This window comes from Miniopterus schreibersii, assembly GCF_964146895.1.
Source record: "Miniopterus schreibersii genome assembly, chromosome: 11".
NCBI lineage: Eukaryota > Metazoa > Chordata > Mammalia > Chiroptera > Miniopteridae > Miniopterus > Miniopterus schreibersii.
Window position 1 is genome coordinate 7,308,230 of NC_138111.1, and position 20,336 is coordinate 7,328,565.

General features: G+C 44.5%; 2 protein-coding genes across 7 annotated transcripts; one reads left to right on the forward strand and one right to left on the reverse strand.

Moving 5' to 3' along the window:
• The first annotated feature begins 414 nt into the window (after positions 1–414).
• On the forward strand, positions 415–4,772 carry HSPA5 (heat shock protein family A (Hsp70) member 5). Its single transcript, XM_081150665.1, has 9 exons — positions 415–540; positions 625–836; positions 931–1,162; positions 1,529–1,666; positions 1,972–2,084; positions 2,177–2,567; positions 2,699–2,936; positions 3,258–3,425; positions 3,876–4,772. Exons 2-9 carry the CDS (start codon positions 715–717, stop codon positions 4,436–4,438), a joined length of 1,965 nt encoding a protein of 654 aa, XP_081006791.1. The 5' UTR covers positions 415–540; positions 625–714; the 3' UTR covers positions 4,439–4,772.
• A 1,504-nt stretch (positions 4,773–6,276) lies between these two features.
• Positions 6,277–20,069, reverse strand: RABEPK (Rab9 effector protein with kelch motifs). Of its 6 annotated transcripts, none has more exons than XM_081150668.1 (9): positions 20,001–20,069; positions 19,587–19,907; positions 18,179–18,237; positions 15,723–15,880; positions 13,546–13,698; positions 10,413–10,574; positions 9,324–9,473; positions 7,115–7,264; positions 6,282–6,639 (listed from the first exon to the last, which is right to left on the reverse strand). In XM_081150668.1, exons 3-9 carry the CDS (start codon positions 18,229–18,231, stop codon positions 6,350–6,352), a joined length of 1,116 nt encoding a protein of 371 aa, XP_081006794.1. In that variant the 5' UTR covers positions 18,232–18,237; positions 19,587–19,907; positions 20,001–20,069; the 3' UTR covers positions 6,282–6,349. The 6 variants fall into 6 exon arrangements, with proteins under 6 accessions (XP_081006795.1, XP_081006794.1, XP_081006792.1 ...); XM_081150666.1 differs by having other exon boundaries at positions 19,347–19,907; XM_081150670.1 differs by lacking the exons at positions 19,587–19,907; positions 20,001–20,069 and adding an exon at positions 19,347–19,475 and having other exon boundaries at positions 18,060–18,237.
• Between the last annotated feature and the right edge of the window lie 267 nt (positions 20,070–20,336).

The following is a 20,336-nucleotide window of genomic DNA, read 5'->3' on the forward strand; positions in this document are numbered from 1 at the left end:
TGGAGGCCCGGAGAAGGAAGAACGGCTTCCCGCTTCGGGATGACGGGCAGAGGGGCAGGCGGAGAGTGCAGAAGCAAAGGCCTGAAGTCCCACACTCTCCCGGGGGAAATCATGCGCGCCAGACGCGCCCCGAACCCCGAGGACCCAGCCTGGAGGCGGGATCTCAGCGGTTACCCGCAGAAACTGCCTCCGGGTGAGAGGTCGCCTAGAGAGACGGACAGATGCTGAACCAATGGGCCCAGCTTACGCGGGCGGATGTTGCCTCCCATTGGTGATTGTTGGGTGCTACCAGCAGCCAATGAGCCTTCCCTAGGGGCGTAGCGATGACGTTAGTTGCGGAGGAAGCTGCTTCAAATCGGCGGCGGCCAGCTTGGCGGCCTGGACCAATCAGCGGGCTCCAACTAGCTGAGCTTTGACCAATCGGCGGCCTCCACGACGGGGCTGGGGGGAGGGTATATAAACGGAGCCGGGGGACCGCGCGGTAGACGCTGGCTGAGATATTACACGCTTACCGATTTGGGGATTTCGTGATTGTGAGAGGTAAGCGCCGCGGCCTGCTTTTCCGGACCTGCCCTTCGTCTTGTCTGCCGCTCCTCCTGACCCCGGGCTCCGTGTCGCTCTCAGGTCGGTAACCTCGGTGCGTTCCCGTGCTTCGGCCTGTGCCTGGATTGGTCGTGACGCCCTGCCTGCCTGCTGACCGACAGCGACGGCAAAATGAAGCTCTCCCTGGTGGCTGCGGTGCTGCTGCTGCTCGGCGCAGCGCTGGCCGAGGAGGAAGACAAGAAAGAGGACGTGGGCACGGTGGTCGGCATCGACCTGGGCACCACCTACTCCTGGTGAGTGGTGTTGGTGGAAGGGGGAGAATGGGGCTGGGCCTCTTGGACTGCCGTGAGAATGGCTGTGCTTATTTCCGTTCGGTTTCTCCACCAGCGTCGGGGTGTTTAAGAACGGCCGCGTGGAGATCATCGCCAACGATCAGGGCAACCGCATCACGCCGTCTTATGTGGCCTTCACTCCTGAAGGGGAGCGTCTGATCGGAGACGCAGCCAAGAATCAGCTCACCTCCAACCCCGAGAACACGGTCTTCGACGCCAAGCGGCTTATCGGCCGCACATGGAGCGACCCGTCTGTGCAGCAGGACATCAAGTTCTTGCCTTTCAAGGTTCGACCGGGTTTTTTCACCAAATAGGATGTGGGTGGTGGTGGTGGAAGTGTTTAAGATTAAGAGGTTACTGAAAAAACAGTGTTGACCAAAAAGGAGAGAGACATAATATATGTAATAATTTTTAGTTAATAATTCTGGTATGCTACCAACTTACTAAAGTAAAGTTGGTAGACAAACTTCACACATGATTACTCTGTGCATAATAGTTTAGGATTAAGAGAAGTATTTCTTGTCAGTATTCAGCTTCAAGGGATCAAAGTAAACCAAACTATGGGGGAGGAAATGTGTCTGGGCCAACGATCTTTTAAAAGTTTGAAGTGTCATTGCCTTGTATCTGGAAATAATAATCATTCTTTAAAATAGGTGGTTGAAAAGAAAACTAAACCATACATTCAAGTTGATATTGGAGGTGGGCAAACAAAGACTTTTGCTCCTGAAGAAATATCTGCCATGGTTCTCACTAAAATGAAGGAAACTGCTGAGGCTTACTTGGGAAAAAAGGTAAGTGTCTTTGTAACAATGTTAATTTTATTATTACTATTCTTGACAGATTTTGTGGTATAAGTGCCTTCATTGTTTTAATAATTTGAATCTGAATGACATTCATGTATATCAGTTTTAATTCCTTGCATGCTTTACTGTAGGCCAAACAAGATACTAGGGACTTTCCCTGGGTACAAAATTATATATATTATGCCCATTTTACAAATAAACTGGCTTAGAAACTGAAGTGATGGTTTGACTGTAACTTAAAATAAGGGTTAAGCCATGTAATAAAATACACTTACCTTTGGTTATTTTTTTAGGTTACCCATGCAGTTGTTACTGTACCAGCCTACTTCAATGATGCCCAACGCCAGGCAACCAAAGATGCTGGAACTATCGCTGGATTGAATGTCATGAGAATCATCAATGAGCCGTAAGTGTTAAATTCAAAGGGATGGATATTTGCTAAATAGGGAAAATGTAAACTTAACTGAATTTTTTTTTCCCCTTGAATTCTCCTAACAGTACAGCAGCTGCTATTGCTTATGGCCTGGATAAGAGGGAAGGGGAGAAGAACATCCTGGTGTTTGACCTGGGTGGTGGAACCTTTGATGTGTCTCTTCTCACCATTGATAATGGTGTCTTTGAAGTTGTGGCCACTAATGGAGATACTCATCTGGGTGGAGAAGACTTTGATCAGCGTGTCATGGAACACTTCATCAAGCTCTACAAAAAGAAGACTGGCAAAGATGTTAGAAAAGACAACAGAGCTGTGCAGAAACTCCGGCGTGAGGTAGAAAAGGCCAAACGGGCCCTGTCTTCTCAACATCAAGCAAGAATTGAAATTGAGTCCTTCTATGAAGGAGAAGACTTCTCTGAGACCCTGACTCGGGCCAAATTTGAAGAGCTAAACATGGTATGTTCCTTGTTTTTTGCTTTGTTGATGAGATCTAGTTAGATTCTCTTGAGTTTGGACAGTGCATTTAAAAATTGAGACAATATACCAGTATAACATGTCATCACAGTAATTAATGTCTCTTATTCTAGGACCTGTTCCGTTCTACCATGAAGCCTGTCCAGAAAGTGCTGGAAGATTCTGATTTGAAGAAGTCTGATATTGATGAAATTGTTCTTGTTGGTGGCTCTACTCGAATCCCAAAGATTCAACAACTGGTTAAAGAGTTCTTCAATGGCAAGGAGCCATCCCGTGGCATAAACCCAGATGAGGCTGTAGCGTATGGTGCTGCTGTCCAGGCTGGTGTACTCTCTGGTGATCAAGATACAGGTAGGTCAGGATCACAAGCATCGTCCACAGTGCTTCGGCAGCTTGATGGGAAGAGTATAATTAGCTGTTACTTTAGAAAGGGATAGAATATGAGCAACAAGGTCACACAGCTAATAAAGGACGCAGGACAAGACTCGGTACAGTTTCAAGATCTTACGCAACTATATTTAATTCATTGCTTCTAAAATGGTTTTGCATAGAACCTAACCAAATAGCAAGATGGAGAAGATCAAGTTGTACTGGTCATGGGGAGACTGCTTGGTAGTGCTCTTGTGACTCTTTAATTAGAACTTAACTCGTAACTCTCTATTACCTTTGCAGGTGATCTGGTACTGCTTGATGTATGTCCCCTTACGCTTGGTATTGAAACCGTGGGAGGTGTCATGACCAAACTGATTCCAAGGAACACTGTGGTGCCCACCAAGAAGTCACAAATCTTTTCTACAGCCTCTGATAATCAGCCAACTGTTACAATCAAGGTTTATGAAGGTAATTGTTTACCTTTGTTAATACCGTGGTGTGTTTGTGAACAGTATGACTTCTTGCTTACTATACTCTGTTGAAAAGAGTAGGGAAAGAAATATCTGTTTTCAGATGAGGGTCCCTAACTTGACTAGTGTTGAATTTGGTATAGTCAGCATTAAAATCCAGTTTTTACCTAGCTACATAGCACTCCTTCCCATTAGGAATAATTTCTGAGCTATTTCTAGAACACAGGAACAAGAAAAGGGTTCATGTAAAGTAGGTGAAATTCAACTAAGAGTTAGTAGTAACTTAATTCACTGTTAGTCCCATTTGTTGCTTCTTATAGATTAGTGACCCACTTCTGGATTGATAAGAGTGTCCTTGCCACTGTAGGCTTTAACAGACTGAAATGTAGGGATCCAGATGTACTGTTTGTCATTAACAACTAACAAGATTTTTGTGTGTAACTTCTAGGTGAACGCCCCCTGACAAAAGACAATCATCTCCTGGGAACTTTTGATCTGACTGGAATTCCTCCTGCTCCCCGTGGGGTCCCACAGATTGAAGTCACCTTTGAGATAGATGTGAATGGCATTCTCCGAGTGACAGCTGAAGACAAAGGTACAGGCAACAAAAATAAGATCACAATTACCAATGACCAAAATCGCCTGACACCTGAAGAAATTGAAAGGATGGTTAATGATGCAGAGAAGTTTGCTGAGGAAGACAAAAAGCTCAAAGAGCGCATTGATACCAGAAATGAATTGGAAAGCTATGCCTATTCTCTAAAGAATCAGATTGGTGATAAAGAAAAGCTGGGAGGTAAACTTTCCTCTGAAGATAAGGAGACCATGGAAAAAGCCGTAGAGGAAAAGATTGAATGGCTGGAAAGTCACCAAGATGCTGACATCGAAGATTTCAAAGCTAAGAAGAAGGAACTAGAAGAAATTGTTCAGCCAATTATCAGCAAACTCTATGGAAGTGCAGGTCCTCCCCCAACTGGTGATGAGGAACCAGTAGACAAAGATGAGTTGTAGACACTACTCTGCTAGTGCTGTAATATTGTAAATACTGGACTCAGGAACTTTCGTTAGGAAAAAATTGAGAGAACTTAAGTCTCAAATGTAATTGGAATCTTCACCTTGGAGTGGAGTTGAAAATGCTATAGCCCAAGTGGCTGTTTACTGCTTTTCATTAGCAGTTGCTCACATGTCGGGGTCAGAATTGGCTATCTTAAAAAGTGGGTAAAAAGCTGGGTTAGGGCATGTGTTCACTATGGAAATGTTCTATTTAACAATTGGGTCATGTGCATCTGGTTTAGGAACTTTATTTTCTACCATAAGTGACACCAATAAATGTTTGTTATTTACACTGGTCTAATATTTGTGATAAGCTTTCTAATTAGGTCAATCATTTATTTTAGGTTTATATTCTCATGGAACGGAGGGGGTGTTGGGGTTTTGAGGTAAGGAAACATTTTTATTTAGTACTCTCTGAGAACTTGCCTAACTTCAGTTTAATTTACCCATATCCTCACTTAGGCAAGGGCCATTTCACAATGCCCAAGAGTGGAGTTTTCTTGAACATGTTTGAAATTTTCTCTTTTCCTTTATTTTTCTAAAACTGGTGGCTTTTTTAATATGTCTTTATTGATTTCAGAGAGAGGAAAGGAGGGGAGAGAGAGAAGCATCAGTGATCAGAGTGTCATTGACTGGTTGCCTCCTGCACTCCTCCCCCCCCCACTGGGGGTGCCCTGACCCGGGAATCGAACCATCATCTAGATCATAGGTCAAGGCTCAACCACTGAGCCACACTGGCCGGACGGCTTTTTATTGACGCTTTATGGCTTCTTGTATTTTAAGACTTAATAGAGAGATGGATCACTGATACTAACTTTACACACTTGCATTGGATTCATTGTTTTAGGGTGTAAAGGTATATTTTGAACCTGTCAGAATCCCCATCTGTGAAATTTCTCGATACCAAGTGGGATCTAAGATGGTGACCTTAAAACTATTTTGAGCTCCAGTACAATTGTGGATCAAAAGCAGTCATTTGTGTCATAACAGTTTCAAGATTACTTGGACTGGCTTCCTGAGGAAAGGGATGGTTTAGGGCAGGCATGGGAAACCTTTTTTCTGCCAAGGGCCTTGCTTATCCCTCAAAATTTACGTTATTATGTTACACTTAATATAAATTTATGTTGCTATGAAAAAAGCTCCTAGATTCATGGAATTTTGAGTCCTGCCTGTGGTTGCTTTTGCAGGCCGTATGGGACTGGCAGGCTGGACATTCCCCACCCTGGTCTAGGTGAATAAGGATGATCAGTACAGGGCAGGCTATCTGGTGCTAACATGAAATCCAGTAAGACCGAAGGATAACTTTTTTAGATGGGCAATCAGCTGAAAGGTTAATTTGCCAACTGGCAGAACTGGGACCTGATAGCATGATTGTGTTACTCTGAGGCCGGGACCTTGGCTGCAATGCCCAGCAGCATTTGGACAGGCCTGGAGTAATACCTGGTCTTCAGGCCAAGTTGAAGACACATTAACTACTGCAGTGCTGTGTCCCTGACCCCAATGGCTCTCCCTACCAAAAGCCAATAGCCTGCACCTTTCTGAGGAGAAGCTACTGAATATTAAAAAAACGCTCGAACCTGTAAATGTCAACTCCTGATTTATACAGCTTATGTTGTATCTAACAATCATGATTCTTTAACATTTTTGTGATTAGTTTCTTTAGCAACCAATCTCACCCAGATTGTATTGCTGGTAAAACCCTTTATATAATCGAGGTTTTTGCACTGGGCTATCCAGTTCATGTCCTCACCAAAGTAGATAAGAGCAAGAGGGTTATATAGTGCAGAGAATATTTTGGAGGTATAAAACAGCTAAGGTTTCACTTTTCTGAAAGCAATTGACAGTTAAAAGTAACAAAAACAGGTTTTATTAGTCAACTACAGTCACAATACAATCATCATAGATTTCCCCTTCAGTATTCATCCCGCCAAACACAAAACAGAGCAGTGAGTCAGTCTGACTTTCCTCACGTGAGTCACCACTTTGGGCCACTCCTTTGTCAGAGGAGTCCCCTTTCTCAGCATCACAGTTCAGAGTGACAGGATTTGGATCTTCCTCAGAAGCTCGCATCACTGGCCATGGAATGATACACATGGAATGGTCCAGTCGTCCAGGGGGTAGAAAAGTATCAAAGTTAAGTAAGGTCCAGTGCTGCTTCTCTATGTCAGGGGGGAAAAAAACAAAGGCTCTGTGTTAGGAAATTTCCAGAAATGATAAGCAATTTGCTGTATCACCTGAGCCCTAAAAGAAATAGGAAACGAACAACAAAAACTAATGGCAGTGTTGCTGCTTAGATGTCATTCCCTACAGGTTTGGTTTCCATTCCCTTGGATTTAGATGTGGAGGGACCAAACCGAGAAACCAAAGCACTGTGGAACTTTTAAAAAAATAGTCATATTTGTTTATAAAGACCCGCAGGGCCCTGGTTGGGTAGTTCAATTGATTAGGACATCGTCAGCATACGCCAAGGTCTTGGGTTCGATTTCCAGTCAGGTCACATAAGAATCAACCAATGAATGAATGAATAAGTGGAACAAGAAACTGATGTTCCTCTGTCTCTCCCCCTTCCTCTCTCTAAAAACTTAATCAGTAAGTAAAAGATTTTATAAAGACCCCCAGGGAACACCTGCTCACCAGTGTGATATTGGTACATTGTGTCTAGTGCTCCTGAGGGAGTCATCCCCCCAAAGACATACAGGTGTTTCCCCACAGCCACAGCCGAGTGGGCAGCACAGCCTGTTGGGGCTGCCCCCGTGGGGCTCAGCTTTTGCCACTTCATGTCACCTGCCAAGAGAGAAAGCGGGTAAGACAGCAAGGTCAGTGTGTGCACAAATGACCTGGGGGAGCCTGAAACCCTGTCTGGGTCAGCCAGGGAGAGGGAGCAAGCTACAGTTCTAATGAGCATCCCGGGTGACTCTGGTGTAGGTGGTCTTCAGAGCACACTGAGGATGTGATAGTACCTTTGGTGGCTGTCACCAATAGCTATTTTGGAGCCCAGACATAGGTGAGATTCACTGTGCCTGCACGTGTGGGCATGTTTTAAATACTAACATTTCCTTCCTTAGAAAGCAACTTTGCAAGTGCTAGCTAGACTTTAAAAATCTCGCTTACTTCTCACAACAGTCCTATAAAATTGCCATTGCTTCTGCCTACTCTCCTTACAGATAATGAAACAGGATTAGAGAGGGAAAGAGACTTGTCCGAGATCCCACAGCTAGCAAGCGGCAGAGCTAGAATTGTCCTCAGGTCAGACTCCAAAACCTGTGTCCTCTATACTGTAATTTGCTGCCTCAGCACCTACTCCCAACCTATTTCTGCAGGGATATTTGCATCTTTTCAAACAAGCATTTAAATGAGGCTGGATATCATTGGATTTTAGGTTTAGAGACCTACCTGGATGGGAAAGTAGGAAAAAGAGCCAGGAAGTAGTTCCTCAGCCCAAGAGAGAACGACTTTTTTAAAAATCCTCACCAGAGGATATTTTTTCCACTGCTTTTCAGAGAGAGTGGAAGGGGGGAGGGGAGAGAGAGAGAATCATCGATGTGAGAGAAAGACATTGATTGGATGCCTCCTGCACATGTCCTGACCGGGGCCAGGGATCAAGCCTGCAACCGAGGTACATGCCCTTGGCTGGAAATGAACCTGGGATCCTTCAGTCTGCAGGCTGATGCTCTAACCACTGAGCAAAACCAGCCAGGGTGAAGAGGACTTTCTTTTTAAAAGTAAGCATCCGGCCTGGTCAGCGTGGCTCAGCGGTTGAGCATCAACCTATGAACCAGGAGGTCACTGTTCGTATTCCCAGTCAGGGCACATGCCCAGGTTGCGGCTCCACCCCCAGTGGGAGATGCGCAGGAGACAAACGATCAATGACTCTCACCATTGATGTTTCTATCTCTTTCTCCCCCTCTCTGAAATCAATAAACATGTTTTAAAAAATAATAAAAATAAGCATCCAAACCTCTTTTGACTGCCTGCAAGAAACACTTCTGTGAAGATATTTTCCATCTGTCAATTCAAGGCAGGGGTCCAGAGTTGGAAGGAAGAATCATCCAGGCCTGCCAAAATTCTAGTCAGTGCAGGAATCCCAGCCAGTGTCACCTGGCCTCAGATGTCAGCAAACCAGAGAACCTATTGTTTGGCAAGGTAGCTGGATATACTGCACAGCAGTTCTCATGCCTTCTGCCCACTGTTCCAATTCTTGTAGTTTGGACCAACTCAGAACATGTTCATTTGTTTGTCCATCTACCCATTAATAGATATGCACTCATTACCCACGATCTACCGGACACTGGGCTAAGTGCTAGAAATATAATAGGGAACAAAAGAGACAAAGTCCCTATTCTAAGGAGCTCAGTCTGAAAGAATGACCCAGGATGAGTCCAGGCTCTCTAGAGCATGTCACCCTTCGGACACTTTAAGACAATTCTCATGTTCTCCCTAATTTTTCCCAGTGTTTTTAACTATTTAGCATGACAGTTCTGGTAACCTGCCTCCAGACACACTCTAGAAGTTGTCCATGCCTCTCATTGACATGGGGTTAATGGCTAATGCCTGAAAGAAATCTAGTTGAGGAACACAAAGTGTAATGAATTTTAATGAAACGCAGGGTTGTTGGAAGGATAAGAGATAATGAATAGCTAGGTACATAGCAAAAGCTCAGCAAATTATTGCTTTTATTGTTATTATTTATTAGTAGCAGTATTCAAGCCGCACTTGACAGAATCTAGTGAAGATTCTGCTGGCTGATCAAGCTACCCACATCTAAGATTAAGGCTATATTCTATCAAAGCACATTTTATTTAATTTTAAGCAGACAAGCTCCCATGCCCTCCACCCTACTTACTGATATCAATGCAATGAAGATCATCATAGAATTTGTCCCCTGACAAGCCTCCATGGATGAAGAGTTTCGTTCCTGCTGCCACCATCACATGACCATGCCGGGGGGATGGAGGTTTTCCAAGTGTTTCTGGCTGTGACCAGGTCAGAGTGTCTAGAAAAGTAAGTTCACTGATATTAGATGACAAAGCTATGAAGCAAGAACACTAGAAATACACCCAGCAAGCAGAGATGCTCCAAACAGAAAGTGATCTTAAAGTCATTCACTCCAACTCACCAACCCAATCCAGGCCGCCCTCTGTCCACAGCCTGTACAGCCTCTGCTTGGACACTTCCAGGGCTGGAGAGTTCACTACCTAACATGCCTGCCCTTTCTACTGGGCATTAGGAAATCATTCCTTGCTTTCAATAAAAAAGACTTGCCTTAAGCTTCCACTTACACTTAGAATGAGTCTGCTTCTTCTGAGGCACACTTTCTGAGTGTTCTTTTTCTAAGACAATATCCATAAGTAGGCACTGTTACTACCTCTGTTTACAGATCAGTAAACTAAGGCCTAGAGAGATTAAGTAAGTAGGGTAAAAGTAATACAGAAAGTATACATCAGATGTGGTTGAGTCCAGGACATGTGGCTTCAAAGTTCATGCTTTCAAGCCCTAAGATCTACCCTTGCCCCTGGAAAAGTAAGCTGCAGAACAGTATTTATAATTTGATTCCATGTGTGTGTATTTGTTTTTAACAATCTGAAAATTCACACATGTTCATATACACTTATATGTATGAGTTATAACTGCATAGGGAAGTCTGGAAGGAAAAATTAGGAACTGCCAACAGCATTTACCTCTGTCTGGGGAGTGGGAAAGGCTAAAGGAGGAACTTTTATGTGTTTACATTATAAACTATACTGTTCAATTTTTTTTAAACGACCACTTTATACCTTTTTAAATACAAATTTTGCTGTGGGAAGAAGAAATCAGCTAAGAAGTCTAGAAGTGAGACTCTCAGCCAGGATGTCATTTTCGAACCTCTGCTTCCTATATCAGGTAAGCTGTGGAAGAGGTAAGTGTCAGCCCCGAGGTCTCCACCCATCCATACTTGCGTCAAAAACATGAAGCTTCACATCCTGCACAGGCTGGGCACCTCTCTCTCCGCCCCCAAAGACATACAGCTGGTTTCCAATGGCTGCTGACGATGTGTGGAATGTTCTTGGGGATGGTGCAGGGGTGGTCACCTCTGGCGTGGTCCAAGTCCTGGTTTCTGGTCCAGAGAGAAGGGAGGCACCTAAATACCCAGACTGAGAGGCCTCTGACCTTGACTCTGGGGCTGGGCAGGGTCACCTCTAAAAACCCAATCCCCAAGGGGGACAGCATAGGTCAAGGCAGTGATCTCATGCCACCAAAGTCAAGGATGGGTAAGGGGTGATTCTTAGAATTTGCTCAGACAGACCCAGATCCTCAAGACTGAAAAGTGACAAGTGCAATTAAGAATGAGGTTGATTTGTTTTTGGAGGCCTTGAAACATCCTCTCTGAACCCTCTTCCGCTCTGCTGACTCCTGTCCCATGCCATTCAGAGGAGCCCAACATCTGCTAAAAGTCATTCCCACTAGATGCTAGAAACCAAATGTGCCAAATTTCCTAGGATATGTGGCCATTAAAAGAAAGTAGACAGTGTTCTTACGGTTTCAGTGGCAGTAATTAGTCCTTAATAAACAGTAAGTGCTAAATAAGTATTAGTTTTCCATTTTACAGATAAGGGAATTAAGCAGAGATAGATGAAGTCACTCATTTAAGGTGACATGGCTAATAGATGGTTGAGTTGGGATTCAAATTCTGTTTCGATAACACCAAGATCTAAGTATTTTCCACTCTTCTGACTTGAGAATAAAATTTTATCACCTGGGTAAGTGAATAGAAGTTGTTTATTTCTTCTTAGAATGAAGCATGAATTTTATAGAAACAAATGCATTAATTGAGCACCTTCCTTGTGCAGAATCATTGCCCTGAGCACTCTGTCATCGCCACTATCCTCACTCAACCCTGGAAGGTGGCAGAAAGTATCTCTATTTAGTAGATGAGAGAACTAAAGTTCAGAAAACTTAAATCCTTTCCCCTGGTCACAGTGCATGTGAGTAGCAGAGTAAGTGTTCGAACTCAGATCTGTCAAGATTCCCACACTCGCTCTACCATAACACCCAGGAATTATTTCTTGCCTGGCCAATTCTGTGCCTTTTGTAAAAGTCTTCATTCAATATATATAGTGACCCATGAAGCATCTGTAATATATGTGGGGCTCAGACATGAACCTGGAAACCAAACAAGTCTCAGCCTATATCCAAAGCCAAGTGAAATTGTCTCTACAGCTGCAGAGCTTGGGGAGCTTTTGGATCTCAGGGGGAGTTAGAAGGCCCACAACCTCCAGCGTCAGAAGATCCTGGGATTGTGTTGCTGCCAAGTCAGATGGCAGCACAAATAACCACAAAGTAGTCCTAAGCCAGATGACACACTCGCCTTAGCAACAAAAGCAACTAATGATTCACTTTCATTTTTCACATTTCTTGGGCACGGTGTCAAATTATACTTTCTAGGAGAGAAAAAGGATCTGGTGGAAAATCAATTCCTTTGACAGAGGCTTTCCAAATTCTCAGTGTATTTTATTTAAATAACTGCCATCAATGAAGATCAAAAGGCCAGGGTTCCAGACGTATTTCCATCTGCCAAACTATAGCTACATCAACCACAACCACCATTACTGAGCATTAACCTTGTGCCAGATATTGAGTTAACTTAAATCCTTGCCAAACTCAACAAGGTAGGAACTATTAATATCCCAAAGTGACAGAGAAGACCAACTATTGTGCAAATAAATCTACTGTTGATAAAGGGAACTGGGCAACAGCTGATTGTCAGGTGAAAAAATGTCCTACTAGTAATTAACAAAATGAATACTTAAACAATCATATACAAGTTGTTTTGCCTAACCAAATTAGCAGTGTTTGAAAATGAGAAATTCAATGTCAGTCAGGAGTGAAACAAGCCCTATTAACACACAGCTGGAGATAAGCTGAAAAAATCTTTCTGGAGAGCAAATGGGTAGCAGGTTTCAAAAGCCTTAAAGTTCACAGTGTTTTGCTTAGTTGTGTGTTTTTTTTCTGGGCATAAATTCTAAGACAATAATTTGAAATACAGTCAATGTCTTCCGAACAAAGAGGTTCACTGCTTTGTTATTTATAATGGCAAGAACCTGTAAACAACCTAAATGTTAAGAAATAGGAGAATTATCGTAGTGTCATAAAAGGGAGTGTTATACAGCCATTACAACTGATGTTAACAAAGCACTGTTGTTAATGAGACATCATTTATGCAGTAATTATGAAATTACAGGGAAAAAGGTACAGTAGTGTAGTGGTGAAATAGTATGACCTCAGGCTTATAAAAATGCAGAGACAAGACAGAAAGGAAATACACAGAAATGTCATAGGATTGTGGATGGCTTTTATCCACTCATTTACACTGTTCAAGTATTTTATAATGAATATAAATTATATTTATAAAGAGAAAACAATCTTTTAACTGACAAAAAGACAAGTCCACCTCCCACCAGTGGTCCAGCAACATCTGCTCAATAGTGATTTTCCTAAACTGCTTCCTCTGTGATAAAACTGCCAGTGACACTAGCTAGGATCTTTGTACTTTTTGTCTAACAGAAATATACGAGGAGGATCTAGGTCAGGCACTATTGGCATTTTGGACAAGATAATTTGGTTTTGGGGGAGGGGGGACTGCCCTGTGCGTTATGGGATACATAGCAGCATCTCTGGTCTCCCCAAGTTGGAATAACCAAAAATGTTTCCAGATATGGCCACATGTCCCCTGGGGAGCACAATCGCCATCCTGAACTAGGTGACAGGTTCCAGCCTGGCTCAGTCACCAACTCCTTAGAGAATTTAGGAAAGCCACTTCCCCTGGACCTGGGTCGCCCACTTGGCATAGCTATTCTCTGAAATCTCTTCCAGCTTTGGCTTTTAAGAAGCTGATAATTGTATATGTTACCAGGAAAACAAAATGCAGTTCTGTTATATTCAGATTCCGCTAGAGGTTAAAACTCCTGTTCTCTATGCAGTCAGCAAAGTTCAATGGATAATTATTACAATCCAAATGCGTTTTGCTACAGGAAATGAAACTGGAATTTTATTTATTTAGGTAAATGAAATAACCTTTGGCTACTTACCAGGATTCAGAACTTGTAGGCAATTTCGATTTCCTGACTGGTTAGCACCTCCAAACACCCAGATGCTGTGAGGTGTGCAAGAGGGAATGAAGCTGGCATGCTCGTACCGGGGCAGGAGGCCCTCTGAGGTGGCTAAATCCCACTGGTGTGTTCCTAGAAAACATTTCACCCAGTTTCTAAGTTGGGCTGCCAACTAATTAGATTGCTTGGCAAATTTTGGGGATGGTAGTAAGGGGAAGGTGGTCAAAAGCATAAGTGAACAACCATCAGATCACTTAAAGGGAGTGTGGTCAAACTTCAAGAAGTTCTGTATTAGATACTTCAGGGACTGTCCACAAACCCTCTTCTATGAAAACTGTCCCCATTTCCCCAACCACAGGAATAGAACAGAGAACCTGTTTGTACTATAACACCTTGACTTTCCAGCCTTAGCTGATTGGGTCACTTAACCCCAAATGGGCCAATGAGATCCTTCCTCCCAAGAGTCTAGAATGCAAACAAATTCCGGGACTTGGGTGGCCAACTTCTACCATGTGTGGAGAGGCAGAGAGAGCCTGGTGCAGGGTGTAGAAATTCAAATGCCTACACAGGAGTGGAGGGAATGTGGCAAATTGGAGTCTGAGAGCCCCACTGATAGGTGTTAGCTCAGCTCCAAATAATTGTTGTCATGCCAGATCTTCCAAAATTATCAAGAAGGCAAACCGTTTCAATTTTTACATATAGACTTCTGCACATTTGGTTGGTAAACAACTCAGATTAAAACAATAACAGCAGTGTTACATGCACCCAGCAAAACATGTAGATGAATCACCAGTTTTCCTCTGCCATTGTGTATAGTACATAGTAGTAGTATCTGTTCGTTTATTCATCCATCCATCTATTCAAATACTTATAAAGCCCCTACTCTGTGCCAGGTGCTATTATTAGTGGCTGGGGATACAATAACATAACCATGTTTCCTGTTTCCAAGGAGCTTATACCCTTGTGGGGAAGACAGATGAGAAACAAACACATGAGGTAAGGTCTGTGATGGGAGATAAGGATGGGAAAGTACAAGATACTATGAAAATATAGAGAGTGGTTGTGACATTGCGATTTATATTTAAAAGTATATATTTGACCTTCATCAGTTTCAGGCACAGAGCTCCTAAAACCCTTGGAATTCCCTAAGCAGTAAGATTGGTAAAGGTGTCTTATGTAACAAGCCTCGGTCAGTCACACCTAAGTTTATGTTGGTGAGGTGACTTAATTTTTTTATTATTATTTTTTTAAACATGTCTTTATTGATTTCAGAGAGAGGAAGGTAGACGGAGAGAGAGAAAGAGATAGAAACATCAATGATGAGAGAGTCATTAACTGGCTGCCTCTTGCATGTCCCCGACTGGGGGTCAAGCCCACAACCCGGGCAAGTGCCCTAACTAGGAATTGAACCACAATCTCCTGGATTATAGGTGAATGCTCAACCGCTGAGCCATGCCGGGCGGCAGGGTGACTTTATGAAAGCCTCTAAGGATGAGGCTGGTTGCCAAGGAAACCAACTCTATGATTAGAGGGTTGGAGACCAGAATTCAATACGTGTTCAAGTTTCTGAAGGATACTCAGTGTAGCAAATGGGGATTTGGAAGAGCCAAGAAATAAAGTTGGGAAAGGCTTGAAATGCAGGAGTGACACGGTCAGATTTGTATTTTAGACAATACTCTCTGGCTAGGTATGGAAAATGCACTGTGGAGGGGTAAACTTGGAAGCAGGGAGACCAGAGAGGAGGCTGTTGCAATACCTAGTTCAGATAACAATTCTTGGACTACAATAGTAGGGGAAATGGACAGCCATGGATGAAGAGAGAAATATGTAGGACTTGGTGGTTAATTGGATATGTGGATGGAAGAGGAGTGGTGGAGTCATCAATGTCTCCCAGAGAAATAGTTGATAAATGAATGGCTGGATGCCCAGGGCTCCATACGGACTCTTTCCCCCAAAAGACAAAACACAATGTATTGGTTGGCTGGGCGTGTTCCAGGGGTCTGCTGAGACCTTCAGGACCCCTCAGTGATGTTCATTTTCTTAGAGGAAAACCCTGCTGTCTGGTCCAAACTGTCATCCCTAGGAATGCTCATGGCCAGCAGCACAAAGGCCTGCTCTCTGGCTATGGGCATGTGCTCTGCTGCTGCTGGTCTTACCCAGATCCATGGTGTGCACATCTGAGAAGCTCCTGTTTGGATCTGCTCCCCCAACAATGAAGACCTTCCCTCTTTTGGCATCACCAACTGGGGGTAAATATGAGCAGCTGTGGCCAACCCGAGCACATGGGCTGTCTCCAGGAGGGGTCAAGGTGTACCTGCCAAAGCAAGGATGTATTCAGGAGGCCTGAGCAGAGAATAAATGCAGCAGTGTTTTCTTCCTACTCCTCATGAAATATTCATAAGAATGGAGGGTCTTATATAGACACAGGCACTTTAAATTGTGTCCAGCAACGCAGCATTTCCACTTGCACATAACCTTTGACTCTTCAATTTTTTGTCATTACTTTCACCTGACATTAACCTAATGGTGATGCACTGGGGTAGTAACTGTCCCCATCTGATAGATAAACTGACACCCAGAAATGTTCAGTGGCGTGTCCAAGCACAGGATGGTAGTTCTAAGGATAGTTTACAAATTCCAGACAGACCTAGTTCAAGTCCCAGTTCAGGTGCTTTCTAGATGTGTGAACTTTTGGAAGTCACTTAACCTTTCTGAACCAAAGTTTCCTAATTTGTAAGATGAGGATAGCAATTGTTCCTACCTGTGAAGAGGAAGATGAAGTCTTGTAACAGTGCAGGAAAGGAATCAGTAAATGGTGGCTAGAGCTTTATGTGCAACCACACAGGAACCTACAGCCCCAGCGCTCTTGCCACTAGCCAGTGGCTTCTTGTCAAGTACAATTCGCCAGAGATAACTGATTTCAAGAGCTTTTCCAGATTACTCCTAAAGCCAAATGGAAGCCAAAGCTAGGACTTTAAAAAGTCAAATACAGGAGCCAGTCATTCCTCTCTCTAAAGTTACTCTGAATTATGACTGAGAAAACATACTTCAAGCTTCCTGGTTGGAAAAGACAATTCTGAGCTATTTTTGAGGCCCTGTCTTATCTCACCTCTCTGGCTCCTTCCTCCTTCTTGTACCTTCTCCTTACCTTGCTGCCCCACTCCCCTCCTTTTTTGGTTCTCTACCCACTTTTCCAGATGCTCTGTTTCCTCCTCTGACTCCTTTCCTGCCAGTCTTCTCATAACCCTGAGTACCCTGGACTGTCTCCTCCTCAGTCTGTTTGCTTACCTGATCAATTTTACCTGTACTGATGACTTCAATTACCACCTATCTATACATTCATCAGTGATTTCCAAAATCTCTATTTCTTTTCCAGATCTCTCTTCTAAAGTCCAGATTCACAAATCCCATCACCACCTGAATAATTACTAAGAACGTACCAAGCATGCTGCTAACTTCATTACAACCCATTTCACTTCATCTTCACAAAACCCCTTTGAGGACAGTACTATTATCATCTGAGTTTTACAACTGAGGACCAGAGGCTTAAAGAGGTTAAATAACTTACCCAAGAGCACATAGCCATCCAGATACATGGTGAGTAAGACAAAAAAAAAGTCCCTTCCTTCATAGCCCTTACAGACTAGTTGAGAAATATTAAATAGATAATTTCACAAATATCTGTTTCATTTCTATTGCTCTATAAAGGAATACAGGGTATAGAGTATTATTACATATCATAGGGGCACCTTACCCTGTAAGGAGAGATGGGAGAGGGGGACAGTCAGGGAAGGCTTCCTGAAGAAGCACCATTTGAACTGAAATCTGACATGTGAGTCAAATTAGCTGGGCAAAGAGAGGCACAAAAGATGGAGGGAGTCATCTAGGTACAGGTACCTGGACAGATCATGCAGGCCCAGTGGGCCATTTTAAGTAATCTGGTTTTGATCCTAAGACCAATGGGGAGGCACGAAAGGGTTTTAAACTAGGGAGTGGCATGATCAGATTTATGTTGTGCAGAGAGCAAGAGTGGACACAGGAAAGCCAGATCGAGGACTCTCTTCCAAGGTCCTGCAGAAGCGCTGCCCCTCTCTACAGCCTTCTGTGGTCCCTGCTTCAGCACTGATCACATTTCATTACCATCACCTGCTTCATCTGCAGACCCCACACTACAGTGAGACTTTCACCTTTGTACGTTCAGCACCTACACAGCAGCTGCCCTGTCAGGCCAGTGTTAGCTGTTGAATGAAGGGTTGATTGAGCAAACAGCCAAGGAACAGTGAAGCCAGTTTAATCCAAATCCAATTCCCTAAATATCTTAAAAATGAGTCACAGCTTGGGGGAAGGCACAGTGTTGAAGCTGAGGATGCCAGATGGTCAGTGCCTTCGTCTTCCTGGTAAATGGATTTTAATAAAATCAACATCTGCTCTGATAATTATTGCCCCACTATCTTTCCTCTGAAGATTTTCTCAGACAGTTTGAGTCTAATTACCAGAAACTGCAGAAGGTTTATCTCTATCCTTTTTCATAGATGTTTAAATATGTTAGTAAACTTCTTATAAATGAAACAAAAACTTATGTTTTTCTCTGTCTGAATCCTTCCTTACAGACCATGTTGCTTTCCTGGGCTTGTCTCCAGGCTCCAAGACTGGCAGCTGCTTCATGGTGTTCTAGATACAAGAAAGAAAGACATTTACGATTATCTTCTACCTAAAACAGAACAAATTAGGTCACTTCCCTTTTTAAAACCTTTCCTGTTGATGTACCAATTTCTAGGATCTGATGAATCTAATAAGCATTACCAACCTTTTGATACAAAGTTATATTTGGGAGGTAAATATAACTTTCTTAACACAATTACAGAAGTGTTTTGGCTCAAGTTTTCTGTGTATCTGTAATTTTCAGAGGTCATGTTTATGTTCAACCACAGATAAAACATTTTAAAAGGCTGAGAAATACTGAACTTTAGGATGAATCCTGGCCTCATCATCACATTCAAGGCTTTCTGGTCTCGACCTTCTTTCCAGGAACTCACCTTCCCAATTCTTTGCTATATTGAGATGTTCTTGCTATATTTGTTTCTCTAACATGACAGGCCCTTTCATAATTTGCATCCCCTGCTGTTTCCCCTACCTGAAATGTTCCTTCCCTTCCTGTCAACTAGCAAACTCCTCGTCAACCTACGCGGCCCTGTGGGAATGAACCCGCCTCAGTAAAATCTTCCTTGATTTGTTGCTGTCCACTTAACATCCTCAGATCACTTCCTTCGCCCTCTGTAGGTGTCTGTTAAACCACCATCATTGCAGGGATCACCCTGAACCTGATTACCTACGGAAAGGTCTCTAGACTAGATTCTAGACTAAATTCCCAGAGAACGAGGCCTGTCGAATTCCTTCAAGGAACCTACCTGTGGGCCCGGCACTGAGTAGACGTGAGGGATGAATGAATGGAGGGAATGGATGCGATTTCTGGGAGATGAATGGATAAACCCAACCTTGGCCTGAAGCCACTGACTGCCGTCCGCAGAGCCTAAGCTCAGCGTGTAAACTTCGCGTGGGCGGGGATATCGCCCAGTCTCGTCCCCGCGTGGAGGTGACAGGCGATAGGAGGCAGGGTCGGGAGAGAACAGGCCGGCTCCTTTCCGTCAACGCGCCCAGCCCAGAGCCCGAGGAGGCCCCCCCCAAGTCGGCCCGGGCCCGCTCCCACGCCCACTCCCCTAAGGGATGCGGCCCCCGCCCCGGGTCTGGTCCTGTGACCCCCCAGCCCCAGGCTGCATTACCTGCGGCTGCTCAGGCCCGTCCCCGGCTGAGGCTCCGCCCCTTGGGGGGCGGGGCTTGGCCTTCGCTCGGGCGCAGACCCCGGAAGAGCGAGGCAGCCAACTGCTGTCGGGCTCGGCGGCCGCGGGCCCGGCCCCGAGGGACCGCCCTTAAAGGGGGCGGCGCGGGCCCTGCGGCGCGGGGTAGGTCAGGGCCTGCATTTCCGGGGAGCCAAACAGACCCGCCGTTCTCGGGGGTCTTACCCGCCGGCGGAGTCAAGGCCTCAGGGTGACTTGGCAATGATTTACAAGAGAGACGCGGGGGCCGGGCGTCCTCCTGGGTGACCCCGGGCCGGGCTGTCCCTAAGGGGCCAGGATATGTGCGGCTCCAGCGGCCGAGCGGCTGCTAGAAACGGTTTCTGAAGCTTTCCTGGGCCAGACATCTCCCTGCGCCGTCTCCAGGCCGGTTCGAGCTCTGCCGCCTCACATGGCCGGCTGGTTCCAGAACTAGCGCGTGTCACTCGGGCGGGCGCTGTGGTGACCCAGACAGACAAGGGTCCTGGCCGCCTGGGGTTTCCAGTCAAGCTGGAGCGAGAGACGGTGAACAGAAAAACAAAAAAAGCTAGGTACATTCGTAAAAAGTGCGCCCTTGAGAGTATCTATCGTTGGGGAAGTTACCTTTCTCTGGGCCTCAGTGTCACCCCTGTAAAATGCAGCTAAGGTTTCTGTCCCAAGGTTACGATGGGGAGCAGTGAGCTTGTGTAGATGAAAGTGCTCAGTGCCCACCTCTGGGACGTGTCATGCTGCTCCCAGCTATAAACCGGCTCTTAGGCGCCGGTGCTGAATGGGAAGTGCTGGAAGGAACTTTTGAGATGTATTTTTATACTGTAAATCGAGGTCCAGAGAAATTAAAAATGACTAACTCGTGTAAATGGCAGAACCAGGAGCCCGTACCTCCTGCTTTGTGCAAGGAAGAGTAATAACATATTCCAGTCAGCAAGTTCTGCACACCGT